General features: G+C 38.9%; 1 protein-coding gene across 2 annotated transcripts in view; it reads left to right on the top strand.

Annotated features, from left to right (window-relative positions):
• Positions 1 to 16,100, top strand: part of SAMD12 (sterile alpha motif domain containing 12) — a 230,306-nt gene extending 214,206 nt beyond the window's left edge. For both annotated transcript variants that reach the window (XM_005287293.5, XM_065586062.1), the window contains exon 5: positions 4,824 to 16,100. In XM_005287293.5, the coding sequence (XP_005287350.2) occupies positions 4,824 to 4,846 (23 nt within the window). In that variant the 3' untranslated portion in view covers positions 4,847 to 16,100. The remainder of the gene's footprint in view (positions 1 to 4,823) is intronic.
• The last annotated feature ends 741 nt before the right edge of the window (positions 16,101 to 16,841 follow it).

Below are 16,841 nucleotides of genomic sequence, written 5' to 3'. Positions count from 1 at the left end.
TGGTCACAGGTATTCTTTGGTGTTGTAGTGGGTGTGGGCTGATCAGGAATGGGGGGTGACCGATTTGTATGCTGACTATGTGTCATGGATTGTTTGATTGTCCACTACAGGAGTTGCATTATACCAGCTGTGGGCAATCTGTGGCCCATCAGGGTAATCCACTGGTGGGCTGCGAGACAGTTTGTTTACATCGACCGTCTGCAGGCATGGCCGCCCACAGCTCCCAGTGGCTGCGGTTTGCCATTCCGGGCTGCAGGTTGCCCACCACTGCATTATACAGTTCTACATGTGTAATGCTAATTACTAAAACACAGGCACTCACAATTATGTGAAAAACTTCACTGTTGCTCCCTCCCCCGCCACCAAGCACTTTATTTTAGCAAGAATTTTAGCTAATAACCAATGTATTTTTAACATAACTAAAGGAAAATAATATAAAACTTAAAACAATTTTTGTGGTACACACTATTTTGGGGTCATAGCCATTATTATATTATTGTAACATCAATTTTTTTTGCAAATGTCAGTTATAAATATATGTCCATATATTTCTGCCTCAGTGAATAATTCAATTACAATGTGTTTTTTTTTCTGTGAATCAAAACTTTTTGTCCAAAGGAAGAAAAAACTATAAGGTTGAAACTTCAATATTAATGTAAAATAATATTAATAAGATCATAGCCTTTTCTTAAGTTGTATAAACTATTACATTCTAATATAGCTATGAGTGTATTATAGGCAAATATTGTATTTTACTTGTCTAGTTATTTTGCTAATTGTTAAACCTAGTAAAAATTAATTTATTTTTAAAGAAGTTTCTATCTTTTGTCATAAGTTCATTAGCCTTGAGGTAAGGTCTTCCACAGCGGTGGGTAATTGTATACCTCTCTTTGTATGGGCTGTCTTACTAACTGTTTAATTAATAAATCATCTTTGATTGGATTTATCCGAAGTCTGTCATTGTTAAATAAATCTCAGCTCAAGGGAGCATTACTCATTGAACCTATAATCACAATTAAAATTGCTATTGATTTTTGGTTATTGAATCCTGACAAATTATGGATAATTGATTATTGACTATGAACAAATGGCGCCTGAACAAGGAACCCAATAGGGGCTATTGATTGGTCTGGCAGGGTGGAATCATGATCTGCCTGCCAGAAGTAGGACTCAATAGTATCAAGGATTGGAGTCTTACTCGGTTGTTCATAGCACCGCAGCACACCCTGTTCACAGGCTTTCAGATCCATTTCTGTATGGATACATACATGCATACCAGAACGGAATTAATAATTGAAACACCGCTTTGGGGTTAATATCAGAACATCGGCAGGCTGGACGTAGACTGTCAAACTACAGGAAAGGTCTTCCATAGCCATTGGTAACTGTGTTTGTCATGTTTGATTAATAAATCCAATCAATACTGACTTATTTGAGGTCTGTTACTATTAACCAAATCTGAATTTGAGAGCATGCCATTCATTAAATATATAAACAAAATTAAAATACCTACCAGTTACTGGCTGCTGATTAACTGGTTATTGATTATTGACAAGTTGATTACACTGGTCTACAATTTTTGAGAAGTAGTCTGCTTCAGAGATAAAATGTGCTATTTATTATGTATTTTGATGTGCTGAATTCAAATATGACAATTAAAACAACTGATTGGCTACTGTTTCTAAGATATTTAAGTTTTTACATTTTATGTCTATGTATATTGTGTAGATAGTAGAGTTTTAATCATAAATTGTAAACCTAGGTCTTTTCATGTGTTTATGGTTGCTTTACATGATAATATTTCACCTGTCCTGTTTATGTAACACTTTAAAAATCAGCAAAAGGGTTATATAAATAAAATTTATTATGAAACAAAAGGCAAAAAACTATTATGTACATAGTTTAGTCCTATTCAGTGTCTACTCGGCGCTTCTTGGCTTGTTTCTTGTATTCATTAAATGGAGCATCTCTTGTCACTGTCCAGCAATAGTCTGCAAGCATTGATGGGCTCCATTTGCCCTGATAGCGTTTCTCCATTGTTGCAATGTCCTGGTGAAATCGCTCGCCGTGCTCGTCGCTCACTGCTCCGCAGTTTGGTGGAAAAAAATCTAGATGAGAGTGCAAAAAATGTATCTTTAGTGACATGTTGCAACCAAGGCTTTTGTATGCCTTGAGGAGGTTTTCCACCAACAACCTGTAGTTGATGGCTTGTTGTTTCGGAGAAAATTTATTGCCACTAACTGGAAGGCTTTCCATGCCGTCTTTTCCTTGCCACGCAGTGCATGGTCAAATGCATCATCTCGAAGAAGTTCATGAATCTGAGGACCAACAAAGACACCTTCCTTTATCTTAGCTTCACTTAACCTTGGAAATTTTCCACGGAGGTACTTGAAAGCTGCTTGTGTTTTGTCAATGGCCTTGACAAAGTTCTTCATCAGACCCAGCTTGATGTGTAAGGGTGGTAACAAAATCTTCCTTGATTCAACAAGTGGTGGATGCTGAACACTTTTCCTCCCAGGCTCCAATGACTGTCAGAGTGGCCAATCTTTCTTGATGTAGTGGGAATCTCTTGCACGACTATCTCTTTCGCAGAGAAAACAGCAGTACTTTGTGTATCCAGTCTGCAGACGAAGCAAGAGAGTAACAACCTTCAAATCGCCACAAAGCTGCCACTGATGTTGGTCATAGTTTATGCACCTCAAAAGTTGTTTCATGTTGTCATAGGTTTCCTTCATATGGACTGCATGACCAACTGGAATTGATGGCAAAACATTGCCATTATGCAGTAAAACAGTTTTAAGACCCGTCTTCGATGACTCAATGAACAGTCTCCACTCATCTGGATTGTGAACAATGTTGAGGGCTGCCATCACACCATCGATGTTGTTGCAGGCTACAGGATCACCTTCCATGAAGAAGAATGGGACAAGATCCTTTTGACGGTCACGGAACATGGAAACCCTAACATCACCTGCCAGGAGATTCCACTGCTGTAGTCTGGAGCCCAACAGCTCTGCCTTACTCTTGGGTAGTTCCAAATCCCTGACAAGGTCATTCAGTTCACCTTGTGTTATGAGGTGTGGTTCAGAGGAGGAGGATGGGAGAAAATGTGGGTCCTGTGACACTGATGGTTCAGGACCAGAAGTTTCATCTTCTTCCTCTTCCTCCTCTGACTCAAGTGAGAATGATTCTGGTGCATCAGGAACCGGCAGCCCTTCTCCGTGGGGTACTGGGCGTATAGCTGATGGAATGTTTGGATAATGCACAGTCCACTTTTTCTTCTTTGACACACCTTTCCCAACTGGAGGCACCATGCAGAAGTAACAATTGCTGGTATGATCTGTTGGCTCTCTCCAAATCATTGGCACTGCAAAAGGCATAGATTTCCTTTTCCTGTTCAACCACTGGCGAAGATTTGTTGCACAAGTGTTGCAGCATATGTGTGGGGCCCACCTCTTGTCCTGATCTCCAATTTTGCAGCCAAAATAAAGGTGATAGGCTTTCTTAACCATAGTGGTTATACTGCGCTTTTGTGATGCAAAAGTCACTTCACCACAAACATAGCAGAAGTTATCTGGACTGTTCACACAAGTACGAGGCATCTCTGCTCCCTTTGGCTAAACAGAAATGTGTCCCTTTGCAAAATCAAACACTGACAAATAAGAGAGCACGACACTATATGATTTCTAGAGCTGATATAGGGCAGTTTGTTCAGCAGAGTGATGTAAGCTTCGTTATGATTGCATCATCCATGACTTCTAGGAATAACATGATGCAATTCATATCATGTATGACGCAATACCAGCTTCAGATTGCATCATTCATTGTTTTGCCTAAAAAGCAAGTACTGTCCAAACCCAGTCATAGATTTATTCATAGATCCAGTCAAAGATGTATTTTAGTCATTTCTGGTTTAAATGGAGATCCCTTCCCTTTATAACTCACTTATCCTCTGCCATTCCCAAGTCAAGGGTCGTATATGCTGACCCAATAGCATATCTTGAAAACTAGAGCCAATCAACAATTTTAAGCATCATTTTCGTTCTCAGTGACCCAGAGTTAGTAAAGTTTGACTACATTTATTTCAGAAGCATTTCGGATGCAGAGCAGTGTTATCAACGTCCCTGAAGCAAAGGAGAGGGAGATCATGGGGAGCACTCCTGCCCTCAGCAGTGGAGGGGGAGCTGCACCCCAACTTTCCTCTGCCCCTCCCACAATCCATTGAGCCCCATGGGCACCTAAGGGGGGAAAGGTCTAATGAGCAGAAGGGAGTGAGAAGAGCATGAGGCAAAGCTACTTCATTATCTCCCAGCTGGTGTCTGACCGCTTTGGCTCCCCTTGGCCAGTGTCAATGGGACAGGAGAATCCAGGCCCTACCTTTGGATTTGAAGGAATTTTTCCAGTGATTTGAATATAATGGGATCAGTAAAGCAGGCAGTCCCTGACCAGTGATGTTACAAGCAGAAGGGCCTGCTTTGCAGGACTTGGATCGCCAAAATGTTTCATGCTGGTTTGTATCATGGTGCTAGATCCGGGCAGAACTGATTCAATCATGTACAAGAGCGCACTCCCTTTGTTGTCGGTCCTAACATGACCTTTTTCCAGGGAACCGATTGAGCAATAAGCATGTAGGTGATGGGGAAAGCTTATTAGAGTACCTGGCTGACTATTTGAACTACGAGGAGTAGTTTGTCTTTACAATAAGAGTACATTTGCATAGCACATTACTGACTTGTTATTTCTCTTAAAATATGTTATTGCCTTTCGTGTGGTGAGCTTATATTTACTGTTTGTTTGTTTGTTTGTTTGTTTGTTTTTTACAGCCCCAACAGAGACTTCTCCATAAACACTACCAGCCTCTAAAGCTTCTGTCCTGCCAGGTGATATGAAAGTGAACTTTACTTCATGAAAAGCATAACAAATGGCACTGCCAGAAGGTGACCAGGGAGAATTGAAAGATTAACTGAAATACAACCATTCAGTCAAGATGATGCATTCTGGAAAGTCTTGGTTTGCTGTGGAATTAAAATGTGGTGCATAAAATACAGTGCTAATTTGTTCAAAGTGGTCATTGACAGACCATTAGCTGGAAAATTGTTTCCAGTTTTCATCACTGTGCATAACTTTGAGTTCCCTTTAGGGGACTATCTGTGCCCTTCACTAGAAGTCCTGTTTTAGCATGGCAACTACTGGATTATTTTATTATATATGCAGATGGCATGATGATGTGTTAGGAAAAACTTACAGCAGTTCTCCAACCTCAGTAAAAATGTTCACAATATAACACCCCCAATAGGAATGTAAACGTCTTGTATATGTTAGTTATACAGTCTAATGGTATTCTGTTTAACTATATGTGATCTCCACACAGAAGAGTTAGCACATTCTATACCTGTCAGGAAAGGTCTTTTCTTTATTTCAATACTAAAATATGTTTCAGTATCTACACTGACACTGTATCTAAAATAGAGCCCATACTTGCATCTATTCACAGATTCATGGGAGATTGCATAGATAGATTTGCTCATGGCACGTATGCCACTAGACATATTTTATAGAGACTTACTGAACAGCTGTTATGAAGGTAGCCAGGAGTAGGGGAGGTTGAATGGGCTGTTGGACATTGTGTTTGCTGTCCCCTGCCCTCACCAATAAACCAAGCAGTCCGCATTTCTGTTGTGCCAATGTGAGGTTTCCATTAAATTGTAAAGGAAAAGATCCCTTCTCTGAGATGCATTGTGCCCATGGCTTTGGTCTACATTAAACACAGGAGAAACTGGAGAAATTCTGATTCTTCTGCTAATCACTATTTTTTGGGAGTGGGGTGGTGAATTACAACTTGCAGAGTCCAAACAAAACCTCTTGAAGATTGTAAAGAGTGAGAGGTGGACTAGATGCTTCCACTCTGTACAGCTCCTCATAGAGGACAGACACCTCCATTAACATTTCCTCCTCTTTCTACCCAAAACCCTTTTTTTTATTCTGAACTGGGGTTAAGGTAAATGGTTCTAATAACCCTTTGGGCATTCTGTAGCAGGCTCAAGACTGTTGCATTCAAACTGAGCATTATTTGTTGTTCAGTCTCTAAGTGGCTGACATCATGGGTTGTGTCACAGCTGGCTGTGGTACAGTTTTCATCCATGGGAAATTACGGGAAGTACTTTTCATCCCACCCCTCACATTGGGGCCTATTTGAAACAGACTATTTACAATGAAGTAAATTAAATAGTCAGCAGCATCACAAGGGACCAGCCTGGTGGTTCTTGCAGTTCCTAAATCAAAGATGGCACTTTGGGTAGCCACAAAACATCTTTCTCTCCAGCCTAATGAGCCAACACTTAATCCATCTGCCAAACCTGTAGAGAGCCTTCCATGTTGGAGACTTAGATACCAATAGTGGAGGGAAGATGAATCTTAATGGGATTACAGGAAGACAAAGGGATATTTTTGAGGGAGTTCATGTGGTACACTTTTAGAAGCTATTCTATACACTATTAATGATTGTAAGATCAACCAGTTAGAGCACCAGTGCACCCAAAATGTATATTTTTGGCATGGATTTCTGTCAGAACTTTTTACCCATCCCTGGTATGTAAACAGTATATATACTTTTTGGACAAATATATATATATAAAAAGAATCAGGCTCAGCATGTTGGCTACTGTATAATATCCATTTAGAACACAATTATAATTAGTTATGGCCAAGATTTTCAAAAGTGTCTAGTGATTGTTGGGTGCTTAGCTTGACACCTTAAAGGAGCCTGATTTTCAGAAAATGCTGAAAACCAGGTCTCTTTAAAGTTTCTCAAATTGGGCATCCAGAACTTTCAGGCATCCAGAATCACAAGTCACTCTTGAAAATCATGACCTTTCATTTAGATTGGTTAGAAAAACTCCAATAAAGGCACAAGAATAATATCCTCTAAGTGCGAAGTTGCTAGAGCAATACTTTTGCAATGTGCACTTTTTAGAGTTGCCCATAGAATTGCAAGTTGACTGTTTTTAGAAATTGGTCATGTGCATTGCAGAATTTCATTAACAGTTTTAGCACATTTTATAGGCCTTTCCTATGGTTCTGTTTTAGAATGAATTCTGGGAACTGAGATCAGTCATTTTCCTAGGTCACTTATATTACTATTGCTGTTTAAAAAAAAAAAAAAAGAGAGAGAGAGAAAGAGAGAGATACTTATATGTTAAGGATCCTCTTTTACTATACTCAAGTTTACTACATAGTAATACATTCTAGAATAATTCAAATGATAAAGTTAAGATTGTCACAGATGGTTACTATATGGATGTGAGAGAAAAAGATGAGTTAGGTAAAATGTTTTTATATCAATGTTAGTTTTAAATGTCTGCTAGTACATGGGCATGAACTTAGATGTCTGAACTAATCCTCTTAAAACAGTTTGTTTTAAATGATTCCCGGGGTTTAGTTAGGAGGATCTGGGAAATACAGTGTTAGAGGCACTGAGCAATGTGAAAATAAGGGCCAAGTCTTGGTCCAGCTGAATTCAGTGGATTTTCAGAGATTTCAGGGGGCCACTGTTTGACACTATGCTTGAAACTTCCTTAGGCCTCAATCCTACAAAGACCTATGCATGTGAAAAGACTTCAAGCATAAGAATTCTCCCACTCACGTGTGTAAGCGTCTGCAGGAGCAGGGCCATAAGGAGCTTACTGTATGTTTGATTTGTATTTAACTAGTCACCACATTTAATCACTGTTACTCTCCGAAAGTAGGCCATGCTTCCTCAGGGATATTTATGGAATTATTATACATCCACTGAACAATTGTCTGAATCCCAACACATTCCTCTGAAAAGTGTGTAATATAAATAAGGAAGGGGGTTCCGTTATTGTGAATGGAGCTGAGTACTGTGTTGTGAGAGAGGCTACGGAACACTTTCATGTTTTTATGCTGACACCTTATTAATAGCAGACCCCTCCACTTTTCCCTGGGTCCCAAGAATAGATCCATGGAAAGAATGCTCTGTCTACAGTCATAATTAATTTATTGCAAGGGTGCCAAGACTAAGCTAACATGAAAGGGAAGGAATAAATTCATCCCTGCAAAAGGAAGTGAATTTAAATATGCTCATAGCCATTAGTTCTATGTAAAAGCAGAGTAGGAGACTAATGCCATTGTGTTAGAATAGCAGATCTCACTCAGCCGTGTGTGTGTGTGTGTGTGTGTGTGTGTGTGAGAGAGAGAGAGAGAGAGAGAGAGATGATGGTTAATTTAATAGTGTGGGTGGGTGTGTACTTCGCATTATCACTTAGTATCACCATTAAATTTACCACTGTGACACTGGCAATTGACCTACCACAGACTTGACTACTACCTCTAAAATACGGGTAAACAATAATAGTATCACTATCAGAATACTCCTGTCTCAGCACCCAGTCCTGCAGCCTTGCTCCCATGAATGGTCCAGTTGCCTGCTACCCTTATTCAGTAAGTAAAGGCTGCAACATCAGACCTTCACTAAGGAGTTTTCACATAGTCCAAGCCATCTTAGCTACTTCAGATAATGTCTTTTCTTATACTAGAAGGGCGAAGGAATCATCAGCCTACATTGGAAAATATACTACAGATGAAAATATGTTATGTGCTTTTTATTCCCTATTTTTAGCTATATTGCTTGCTTTGTCTGAAACTGTCACATAATTGATTTGTTAAGAAAGATAAAGTCTTACGGGCAAGAAGCTTGCAAAAGCTCTGTTAGCTCTTTGGTTTTGCCAATCCATCTGTACCCAAGTGCATTAGCAGATTTATTCTTTGCACTATTTTCCTCTCTATTTTTAAGAGTAATTTTGTGACTTTACAACTAGACTTAAAGCAGCTGCAGACTATTTTAAAGAGAGGCTAACCTTTGAGAGTGACATCATTCTTTATTCTGTAAGGGCTGTGGGGCAGATCCCCAGCTGGCATAAAACAGCAAAACTTAATTGAAGTTCTTGGAGCTTCACTGATTTATGCCAGCTGTAGATCCAACTCCATTTTGCTGTTTTTTCTTAAAACAAATATCAAAAACACTAGATAGCAATTTTTTAATAATTGACCTCACACGTGGAAAAATTAAATCTTGCATTTTACCTCTGTCCTCTAATAACAAATAGTATCTTTGTAAACTCAATCTCAATGAAAGCTCTCGATACCTGGCTGTGGTACAATTGGCTCTCATCTCTAGACTGTGATCAATATAGGATTTTAATGTAAAAAGAAACGGGTCCTGTGGTTTAATGAGGGTTGATAGAGTCAAAGAAGCAAGATTGCTGTTGACATTATCTATAGTAAACTTTAGGAAAGATGTTTTGAGTACAAAACACTCCAATACATAACAAATGAAAAAATGGGGAACCTCACAGCAATGTGTACAAATCAGCAGTTAAGATATGCAGATGATTGATAAGGGAAGCTAAAGATATCTATGAAATATCTTTGGTCAGTAGTGTTAAGGATGATAAGAAGGAATTCTTTAAATATATAATGAACCACTGAAATCTTAGCAAATTATCTAGGTCCAATACTAGCCAAATATGGTAAAAATATCAATGCAGGAAAGGCATAAGTATTCAACAAATATTTCTGTTCTGTGGTCAGAAAGAAGCAGAATAGTGTAGTCAGATCTTACTGTGATAATTAAATACTTCCTATTCCATCAGTCACTAGAAAGAATGTTAATCTGCAACTATTAAAGATAAATGTTTAAATGTGCGGGACTGGATAGCTTATACCCAAGAGTATTAAAAAAAAATTGACTATGGAGCTCTCTGAATCATTAATGTTGTGGTTTTGTTTTTAAACAGATTTTAGAACACGGGGGAAGTTTCAGAGAACTGAAAAAAAGCCAGTGTTGTGCCCGTATTTAAAAAGAAAAAATGAGATGACTTGGGAAACTGTAGGCTGGTTATCATGACATTTATCCTGGGCAAAATCATGGTCAGGTTGATGTGGAATGCTATCAGCAAAGAATTTAAAAATGTTTGCATAATTAACACCGATAAACATGGTTTTATAGAGTTTGTCAAACAAACTTGATATCATTTTTGTGAAATGACAAGTTTGGTTGACAAGGTAACAATGTTGACGTAATGTACTTAGATTTCGGTAGGTCATTTGACTTAGTCCTGCATTGTATAAAGTGTAGTTGTAGCCGTGTCAGTCCCAAGACATTAAAGAGACAAGGTGGGTGAGGTAATGTCTTTTATTGGACCAACTTCTGTTGGTGAGAGAGACAAAGCTTGAAAGCTTGTCTCTTTTTACCAACAGAAGTTGGTCCGATCAAAGATATTAACTCACCCACCTTGTCGCTCTTAGTTCTGCATGACATTCTGATTAAAAATAGCACAAAATCAATGTAGCCCATATTACATGGATTAAAAATTGGTTAACTGACAGATTTCAAAAGTAATTGTAAATGTGAAATTGTAATCCATTATGGGTATTTCGAGAGGGGATCATCTCTTGATCCAGTGTTATTCAATATCTTTATCAATTATCTGGAAAAAGTATATAAAATGTAAAATGTACAGATGACGCAAGAATTGGTGGCGTTGTAAATAATGGTGTGAAATCAGTTATATAGACTGACTTGGATCTCTTGATATTGTGGTCTCATTTGAACAACGTGTTTTAAAACAGACAAATGCAACGTCATCATCTAGAAACAAGGAATGCAGGTCACACTTATGAGATGGGGGACTATATCTTGGAATGTAGTGACACTGAAAAGGATTTAGGGGTTATGATAGGAAATTGCTATAAGAATGATTTCAGGGCTGGGGGAAAAGGCCTTAAACTGACAGAATAAAGACACTCAGTCTGTTCAGTTTATTGAAGAGTAGGTTTAGAGGTGACTTGATCATGGTCAACAAGTACCTACAAGGGGAAGAATTTTCTGATGGCAGGCAGCTCTTTAATCTAGCAGAAAAAGGATATAACAAGAGCCCATGGTTGGAAGTTGAAATTAGACAAATTCATACTAGAAATAAACAACACATTTTCAACAGTGAAGGTAATTTACATTTGGAACAACTTATGTAGGGATGTGGTGGGTTCTCCATCACTTAAAGTCTTTAAGTCAAGTCTGAATGCCTTTCTAAAAGATCATAGGAATCATAGAATATCAGGGTTGGAAGGGACCTCAGCAGGGCATCTAGTCCAACCCCCTGTTCAAAGCGGGACCAATCCCCAACTAAATCATCCCAGTCAGGGCTTTGTCAAGCCTGACCTTAAAAACCTCTAAGGAAGGAGATTCCACCACCTTCCTAGGTAACCCATTCCAGTGCTTCATCACCCTCCTAGTGAAAAAGTTTTTCCTAATATCCAACCTAAACCTCCCCCACTGCAACTTGAGACCATTACTCCTTGTTCTGTCATCTGGTACCACTGAGAACAATCTAGATCCATCCTCTTTGGAACCTCTTTCAGATATGCTATAGCTCATACAATGTATGGGTTTATTTAAGCAATATATAAGGTTCTTTTGTCTGCAATAAGAGGATGGGTGAGGGGCTTATAAGTACCTACAGAGACTTGCTCAGACAGAATTCTATTGATTTTAATGTGTTAGCTTAGAGTAGTAGAAATATGTGTGCAGATCGACTTTGAGATAAATGTCAGTGGGACTGCTTGCAAAGGAGGGTAAGACTGAACATGATTGAAGGGGACAGAATTGGGTCCAAAATGACTATTAAAAAAGAACAAATCTGTGTTCTTCTACAAGTAACACCTAGGGGCCAAATCATGCGCTCAAATCATTGGCTTCAGTGAGAGTTTTGTCTGAGTAAGGAGTAAGAATGGGAGAGTTTGGGCACTGGATTAGGAAAGTGGTATTCTACAGGAAAGAAACTTTCTCTGCCTGTACTTTCTGAATATTTTTGTTTTGGAAAAAATTTAAAATTTTTGTTTAAAAATTAAACTTTTCTGTTTTGAAAAATGTGTGGGTTTTTTTCATTTTTATATTTTATTATTTAAGTACTCGCTACGGATGTCATTAAATAATAATAGTAGGTACTGCTCACATGTCATTGTGATGAGTCAAAATCTATATTTCATTTTTAAAATCATTAAGCTCTGCTGCTATTCAGTGCTGATTAAAACATCTTCTTTTCTTCAGCGTGTCTCCTGTTTGTGTTGTATTGAAACAGTGTGACACTTTGAACAAGAAGATAAGCACTCCGTGTACTAATTAGAGGAGCAGCTGTTTTCAATAGCCTTATGTTAGCCTGGAATCATTTTTCTAGGATATTGTAAATAGCTGCCTCCCTAATTAGTAAAATAAGAGAATATTGTGAGTATTGTATCTTGACATGATATGTCATGTTGTGTGCTACTACTATTGATGTGTCATGAAATACTTTTATTTTTACATTAACATAAAACTGAACATTTTAAAATAAAATTTTGAATTAAAATTTTTGTTTTGAAACTAAGTTTTGAAATTTTTCCAAAACAAAATTTTCAAAAGGATTTCTTTTCATATAGAAAATCATGTTTTCTGTTGGAAATTTTGTTCAAATGGATGACAGGTTTCAGAGTAGCAGCCGTGTTAGTCTGTATCCGCAAAAAGAACAGGAGTACTTGTGGCACCTTAGAGACTAACAAATTTATTAGAGCATAAGCTTTCGTGGACTACAGCCCACTTCTTCGGATATATGCATCCTGTTCTTTTTTCAAATAGATGCAAGTTCACAAAAAACTTGGATTAGTCAAAATGGCATTTTCTGATGGAAATCTATTTTAACTAAAATGTTCTAACTAACTTTAGCAGTAAGCAAGCTTTTGCATGATTCACCCCTTATAGTAGGTCGTTTTGAATTTTGGTGCTTTAAAAATAAGTAACATAGCACTCCATTCCTGATGCAACTTTCACAAAACAATGTTTTGATGGGAGTACTATAAGCAGAGGCTTTAATACCTGCCTTTTATAGGTCTTCAGTATTCTGGGAGGAAAACAGGATATATGTTGTTTAGAATAGACAATAACTAAACTCAGCCAAAGAAAAAAAGCAACATATTTACATTTAGCTACCAGAAGGTGATGTAGGCAGACTGGTGATGAAAACCTTAGCCAAAAAGCAGGACTAAAGCTGAGAACCTAGACAAGAATCTTTTGGATTCTTGCTGTAATCCAACATAAAAATAAATGAGTTTGGGTTAGATTTACTCCTTGAAGAATGCTCGTCCACGTCGCACAGCCATGGAATGGATTTCACGCAGTCACTAGCTTACGTTTGTGATAGCTTATAAGCATCCTCAGTATTCTGAACAACCTTGCAGCCCGCAAAGGAGAGCCGTCCTTAAAAGGCATGTTTGAGGTCATAGTTTGGACAAAGAAAGGAGCTGATGTTGCAGATGGCTGTATAATGACAGCTTCTGCTCTAAAAGCAGGATTTTGAGCATTATGATACAACATCCAGGCTTAGCTTGAGAATGAGATGTAAAGCTGCTTTCTGATTTTTAAGTGAAGAATATGCACCGAATACATCTAAAAAAATTCCACTGTGCAGCTATTATTGCACCTCTAATCATATTATTTCTATTAAACACTTGCAGTGAATTCATCTATTTAATGTCATTAGCCACCACATTAAATAGCTATACACAAATTTTTAGCAAAGGGAGATCGATACTGTAGCAAAACTGCATATGAGCAATAAAAAGCTGTGTAGAGAAAAATATTGATCCACCAGGTTGAATGCTTGGGGGTTTTGTTTGTTTGGAGCAGGCATTTATACATCCATGCAGAAGTTTTCCCTTATTGAACCTGGCTCTGATCTCAAGACTAGTGCAGATGAAGGGATATTTAGAGTCCTCTTATTTTACTACCTGATCCTCATTTGCTATATCCAGTAGCCACTATTTCTATGTTATTCTTTTGAGAAGGGTGGAAGAGAGATCTGAGTGACTTCCACTAAGATCAATGCCACGCCATAAGTATGTGATCTTCCAGCCAGTGCTAAAAATCCTGTTACAGGAGGTACTCATTTATAACCCTTCTCCCTCCTGCGAATAGGCTTCAGCTCCACTGATCCAGATAGAGAGAGGGAGAATTTTGTGCCATGCTGTGAACAAGCTTACATCTTAGTCCTGTAAGACCTGAATGAAAGTTAAGGGCACCGAGCACTTTGCATAGTCAGACCCTAGTGGTATAAATCCCCTGATTGCTAGAGGCCATTGAAAGTTTGAAGCTGACAAGTTGAGGGCCACAGAGAGCAGGTTAACTGCACTCTTTTGATGAGTTATTACTGTATATTGGGCTCGACTCAAAATTAGGATGAAATGCACAGCACAATATTAGACAACGTGAAGTAAATGAATGACTGTGCTCATGGGACATAATCTGATAAGGATGGCTTATTTTATTTTGCATTAAGCCCAGGAGCGGCACCAGGGTTTTTGTCGCCCTAGGCGGGGGTCCTTCCGCGCTCCTGGTCGTCGTCGGCAATTCTGCGGCGGGGGGGGGTCCTTCTGCGCTCCCGGTCTTTGGGGCACTTCGGCGGCGGGTCCCGGAGCGAGTGAAGGACCCACCGCAGAATTGCCGCCGAAGACCCGGAGCGTGGAAGGACCCCCCGCAGCCGAATTGCCGCCCCCCCCAAATCCTGGCACCCTACGTGACCGCCTAGGTCACCTAAATGGAAGGGCCGGCCCTGATTAAGCCACTAGGAAAGAAAAATGCTATGAGTGAAATAATTAATTATCTATCTTTCCATGGCATTTCAGAATTGGGGAAAAAAGCCAAGCTAGCTTCCAACACCAAGATTTCACATACCCCAATAATTAGCATTGTATAATGCTAGTATTTCCTCCAGTATTGAAATATTAGGTCTGATCTCATTATACTTAATGGCAAGATGCTTGTTAACTTCAGAAAGCATTGCATCAGGCCACTTAATCCTTTCAAGACTCTAGGTATGTAGGTCCAGATTTTTAAAACTTGATTTTCTTTTTTGCACTCACAAATAAATGTGGAGGCAGTTGTTTGCAGGTGAAAATGAGAGCATATAGACATGCAACTACCTGATCACTCCTACAAACTAGGCAAGGGAAGCCAAAATGTTAAAAGTAGCCTCTAATTTTGGGTTCCTCTGTTTTTAGCAGCTCAACTTCAGGGACCTTGGCCCTGATTTTTAGAAACGCAGAACACCTGTCGCAGAAATTTAAGTCAATGGCTTATGTCCAAGGTGTCTTAAACTGAGCAACCAAAAAATCCGAGGCCCCTTTTCCGAATCTGGCTGCAGCCATGGCCTCATTTGCACTCACAAATAATGGCACTGTCAGTTGTTTGTGGATGCAAATTTCAGACACACAAAGGTAGGCCAGGTTAGGTTCCTTTGGAAATCATGGGCTAGATCTATAACAGAAATTATTAGGTGAGGTTCTATGCTCAGTGTTTTGCTGGAGGTCAGAGTAGATGATCATAGTGGTCCCTTCTAGCCTTGAAATCTATGACTCCTCAGCTGGTATAAATCACTGTCGCTCCATTGATTTCAATGCCAATTTGCACCAGTTGAGGATCTGGCTCCAGACTCTTAATCTCCTTTTAAGTATACACATGGCTGACAGTCTAGAAAATGCTAGCACACTAAGGGTTAATGAGTTGTTTTACTCATAGGTCTCAGTGAAGAGCAGTTCCTCCCAGCACACCCAACACTAAACTTTTTAAAGACAGAGCCAAATAAGGTGGCATAATCAAGAGCGTGCCTTTTTGTTGGATGTACACTGTTTCTTCCCAGGCACCCAAGGGGTTAATCTGTACTGCAGTTCATTTTTTTTCTCAAAACACAGGAATTATTGTACTATCTAATTCTGAGTGGCTGTCAATGTTAATTCCACTTTATTGTTTTTATATTTACTTTTTAATTTCTTCTGTTTTCTAAAGTCAACAAAAAATAAAAAGATTGGGGGGGGATGAATTGTTTTAATCATGAAATTAAAATGACTATCAAGTTTTTGGTATCTTTGGGCATGATATCTGGAAGCTTTGGAAATCTGCTTTATCATTTTGTATATTGGACAATTTTGTACTCTGCATTGTTTGACTTCATTTGTGCATGGCAATGTAATTAAAATATGGAATTTTTACTCTAGTGTAAAAGTGTTTTGTTTGATTTAAACAAATCCAAAGCTTGATACTGCTTGCATTGAAGCCGAGGAACCAAAAAAAAAGTGAGCAGGATCGAAACCCTACTAATAAAAATGATCACACTAACTTAATTTAAAAACAGGAAAAAATATTCAGATCCCGACAATAAATCCCAGCAAAATATGTATTTTAATCTAGATTTCTCCCCATCATTAATTTTTTAGAAGGAAAATAAAAATAAATGGCCAAAATTTCACTGATCTACATTAGCCAGTTATATGCAAAAGTCAGCAAATACAATTCTCAGAGATAAATTGCTCACGCTTATGATGTACCTTTCCAAAAGAATCCCTAAAATCATTTGTGAAGTGCAGTTTCTTAGGACAAGTGTTCACATCATGAAAACCACCATCGCTTCTGGCTAACCTAGGGCAAGAGACCAAAACCTCAAAAGGCCGGGAACTAAACAACACTACCTTGTTGACTCCAGCTAGCAGTCTCCCCCCATCTTGGGGTGAATTTTTTGGTGAGAAGAGGAAGCTTGCAACGCCACGTCCCATGCTGTATCTGTCCTCTGGTTAGTTGACTGTTCTCAGCAGGGCCGGCTCCAGGGTTTTGGCCGCCGCAAGCAGCCCCCCACCCAAAAAAAAAAAAAAAAAAGCTGCGATCGGGATCGCGATCTGCGGCGGCAATTCGGCGGGAGGTCCTTTGTTCCGAGAGGGAGTGAGGGACCGTCCGCCAAATT

This window comes from Chrysemys picta, chromosome 2 (assembly GCF_011386835.1).
Source record: "Chrysemys picta bellii isolate R12L10 chromosome 2, ASM1138683v2, whole genome shotgun sequence".
Classification (NCBI taxonomy): Eukaryota; Metazoa; Chordata; order Testudines; family Emydidae; genus Chrysemys; species Chrysemys picta.
This window is presented reverse-complemented; position numbering and strand designations above follow the sequence as displayed.